This window comes from Gavialis gangeticus, unplaced genomic scaffold (assembly GCF_001723915.1).
Source record: "Gavialis gangeticus isolate Ggan-Ray unplaced genomic scaffold, GavGan_comp1, whole genome shotgun sequence".
Classification (NCBI taxonomy): Eukaryota; Metazoa; Chordata; order Crocodylia; family Gavialidae; genus Gavialis; species Gavialis gangeticus.
Window position 1 is genome coordinate 7,030,980 of NW_017728996.1, and position 4,389 is coordinate 7,035,368.

Below are 4,389 nucleotides of genomic sequence, written 5' to 3' on the forward strand. Positions count from 1 at the left end.
TCTTAAAAACCCCCAGGGTAGGAGCCTGCACCACCTCTCTTGGAAGTTGGCTCCAGACCTTACCCGCCCTGACCGTGAAATAGCACCACCTGATGTCTAACCTAAACATCCCCAGTGCCAGCCTCTCAGTGGTGCCCAGGATGTGTCTGGGTCTTCTGGGGTAGCTTCCAGCCCAGCCCAGCCCCTCTTGGGAGGCAAGTGCTGCTTCACGGCCTGAAGGAGCCCGATCCAAATCTTTGGATGTCAGTGGAGAGGTTTTGATTGATTCCTCTGGGCTCTGGCTGTAGCCCAAAGGCACAGGGAACAGCATATGAATAGGTAGGTAAAACTGAGAAAGAGCCTGCATTGCCTTCCCCACAGCAAAGTCTCAGTGCAGCCTTCTGGCCAGGTGAGTGCATCCCACTAGGATTATCATACTGGAAATAGATACAATTTAGCAGTGATATAATGTGGAGAAATGTCCTGCCTTAATTGAAAACACTTAATTTCTTGCTTATCAATCCCTGATTTCCTCCCTTCCTCATTAACATTGTGGAGAAAGGTCCTTCCAGCACTGATGGAAAGTACTTCTAAGCTAGCGCAGGTATCTGGGATCTTCAGCCAGCTGCAATGTATTTCACTTGGAGGCATCAGCCTCAGAGCACTGCCCCGTCCTCCTAGTTTCACTCTCCCTGAGGGACTAATCATTCTAAAAGGCCACCGCTGCCCCACGGTGAAGATCACGAAATCTGGAAATTCACTTCCATGGCTGCTGCATTCCTGCCCTGACCTTAAGGGGCTGAGAATCAAACGGCAACAGAATCTACAAAGTAGCCTCCTACCTTGTCCAACCACCACGCTGAGAGCAGGAAACAGTTTGAAGTTCTCACAACTTCATGGAGGAATTCAGGGCCATTAAACCAGGGGTGGTTCTCAGTTGCTCTTCCCGCTGTAATCTAGCTGTCATGCTCTCAGACTCAGCAACCTCAGTGAAGTGGGCATCATGCATCATGAGTCTTGTACTCTGCAGAGTATATTGGGGCTAAAAGGGCACAGGTGTGACCCAGGTGGTGATAAAATGTTCTCTCTCTCTCTCTGTCTTTCAGTCCCAGCGATGCCTTCCCTCTTTATTAAAGTTATTAACAGCACTGCTGTCCAAGCCACCTGGGAGCCTTCCATCAAGCTGGGCCAACATGAAGGGTTCAAACTCTTCTACCGTAAAGTTCACCTCTCCCAGTATACTGGGCCAATGTTACTGCCCAGCAATGTTACGTCTTACAACATTACTCACTTAGGTAAGTACCAAGAAGGCCTTGTCCATGTTACATTGCTTAGCACAGGAACATTCGCCTCCATGTTCTTGGTGAAATACATGGCCTCTAGCAAGTAGGAGAGCTGTGTCAGGTTTGTTTTTAGATCCCAAGCTTGCTTCACAGCAGACAGTACACATTCACTGTTGAGTTCAGCGGGAACATCATGCTTGGCTGTTGCCACTTGTTTCCCAGACACGTGCCGAAACAGGCAGGTTGGTTTATGGGAGCGATTCTGCCTGAACTCTCTTCCTTGTGTCTCTCTTCAACAGACCCATTGGTGGTGTACGAAGTCAAACTCCTTGCATATAACCAGCACGGGGATGGAAATTCCACGGTTCGCTTTGTGTCCCTCCGAGAAACGGTGGAGAGGACAGGTAAGGGGCAAAGCCACATCGGCTGGTCTTTTGGGAGTGAAACTTTATCTTGAATAGGAGTTTTGGAGCCAGTTCTGGAGCATGGGAGTTGTAGCTAGCAAGAGGCTTCCCCCCCAACCCAATCCTCTATACCCCTCCCTCTGCGTCTTCACCTTTAAGAGGATTTCATTTACAGCCCAACAAATAAACTTAAAGAAAGATTGTGTAGGGGCTCAGTGCCCCCCGGTGGCTAATTTGGTTGTTTCCCCTTGTTTATTCCCAATGCCAATTTGCCCCGTTTAGCAAGGAGAAGGGGAAGCAACGCCAGCATGACCCGCCAACCGTGCGCAGCCTGCTCCCAGCTACCCTTCACTAGTGTCATTAAAAAGGATCTAGTAGAACAATTCAGTCTGCTGTCTGCTGATCCAAAGAAAGGCCGAACGTACATAGTTTCCTGTGCTCTGGTAACTCGATAACAACTTTCTCATCCAAATTCAAGTTTCAGAAGCCAGAAATGAAGAATGCAGCTGACCGCTTTCTGGACAGGCTTAGAGAGCAAATATGCTTATCTTTCTTTTGAAAGCTGCAGCTGTGCAGAGACAAGTACTTTTTTTTTTAATCATCAAAATTGCGTGAGCTTTCTGTATGTTCGGTCCTCCGGGTTAATTCTGCATATGTGCAGCTCCCACTGCCCTTAGCAAGAACCTTAAATATGCGTCCTGTAAGGGAGGCTGGCTGTTACTAGAGAGAAGCTATACCCGTTGGTATGAACTATAGGTACAGGTATGAAGCTATACACGTTGGACATACCTTCAGCAAACCCCGAGGAGACAGGCAGGTTTATACTGCACTGACTGAGAGGAGAACCTGCCTCAGACACAAGAACAATGGGTGTGTTGGACACAGCACAGTCAGGTTTGATGGGCTAGTAGTTTAAGGGGTCCTTGTCGACCTGCCTCCCTAAATATTCAAGTACTTATTTTTAGTGTAGGTGAGAACAGCAGATAAATCACTGTTGTTTCTAAGGATTTGATTGTCACAGACATTATCTGTTCCCCTATTCTGCACTCTCCCCTGCAGGCAGTCCCTTGCTCTCTTGGCAGCCAAAGTGAACAAACAGAAAGTGACTGCAGAACCAGCTTAAACTGACCAAAGAACCAAGCTCAGACTTGGCCCAGCCTTTGCTTCCACACGTGGGGCCCAGGAATGGCCAGAAACAGCCACAGTGTCCTTGCAAGGACAGAAAGTCCTGATCCAACCCAAATTTTCCACCTCATTTGCTTCCAGGACTCTCTTCTCACTGTGGCAGGTCAGGAGTGTTTGTGTCCAGACCTCTGAGTCTCCCACCCCTTGTGTCCCTCTTTTTCAGGGAAGCTGCACTGATTTCAGCTGGAATGAAATAACTTTTGCTGAGTGTTTATGGGGGGGAGAGGGGTGGAGACATATGCTTTTTTAAGGAATTTTAAAAAAGCAAAAGATTATGTTGGGGTAAGGTTATATGGAGGTGAGAGGTCTCCCTTCCCTCCATTTTGACTGATCGTTCCTCTTGTAGGCGTATAAGTACCCAGTACTTCTGGAGTCATTTTAACCAGCCTCCCACTGGGAATACCTCCAAACAGAGTACCGTGTTATTCATCCACTATCGTTCTTTCCTGTAAATATTAATCTCATCAGCTTCCGTCTAATACTTTGCGTCCCTCGTTTATATAGTGATACTGGGAGATGTTCTAACAATGCTTTGGTTTGCTCCGGTACAAAAGCACTGCTGCTTCCCTCCTCTGTAATTCACAGCCTACCTCTGACACAGAGAAAATGCAAAGTTTACAAATCCCCAGGTGGAAAGGCAAAATAATTGTATGTTATCCTTTCACTTTTCATCTGAACACAGCATTAGGGATCAGAGAGGCAGGCTCTGCCTTTAAAGCAAATTGCTTGTCTCAGGAGAATAGGCTGAAAGCTTTTGTTACAATAGACCAGAACTGCCAGATTGCAGCAGAGTCTTATGAATTAGCTCAGATGAAAGGCCCTTCCATCACCTACAGCACAAAGGAAAGGGGGAAGGATGCATTGCCTGTCAAGGAGCTGCACGTGGTACAGCAGGGATTTTTGGGAACATGCCTGATTTCCATCGAAACTGTTTGGGAAGGGGTGTTTTTCTCCTCCGTGAGGTCTGGGACGTGGTTAAATTGGCTCACTTGGTACCCTGAGGACAGAGCATGGATATCATCCATTTGGAGGGTTATTCTGCTCCCTGCCCGTGGCAGCTATTGACTTTGGATTTCAATAAAACACATACTCCACTTGGCAGCTCGATCCCATTCTGTTCCCTGAAAGTACCGTGTCAAAAGCTGCTGTCAGCCATCACCCAGGACGTTACCATGGATATCCATCGACTTGACTCCTGTTCAGAGTATAACAGGGCTGCTGGCCACAGCTGGCACAAAGGATGGCCACCCCTGCCTCCAGACTCCTCACCCAGGGAGGGGATAAGTACCCTCTGGTGCCAAGCCAGAGGAGAGAATGAGCCAGGTGGAATAAGTGCACTATATGTCCTTCCCTGGTCCCAGGTCATGATTCCCGTAAGAGGGGCCTCAGGAGAGAAGAAGAGGCCTTAGCCAGCAAGGTTCTCAACCCTGTTGCCTCAGCTCTCCTCTCTGTGTCTGTGTGGGGTGGAGGTGAAGCAGGGCAGGGGGCTGAGACCAATCTCTCCTCAGGCACTGTTCAGCCCCTGCCCCCCCCCCCCC

The 4,389-nt window shown here is 48.5% G+C and overlaps 1 protein-coding gene across 1 annotated transcript in view; it reads left to right on the forward strand.

Moving 5' to 3' along the window:
* The window catches only part of IGDCC3 (immunoglobulin superfamily DCC subclass member 3), a 217,985-nt gene that overhangs the window by 207,904 nt on the left and 5,692 nt on the right, over positions 1 to 4,389 (forward strand). The window contains exons 10-11 of the mRNA XM_019503975.1: positions 1,086 to 1,274; positions 1,562 to 1,666. Of these exons, the coding sequence (XP_019359520.1) occupies positions 1,086 to 1,274; positions 1,562 to 1,666 (294 nt within the window). The remainder of the gene's footprint in view (positions 1 to 1,085; positions 1,275 to 1,561; positions 1,667 to 4,389) is intronic.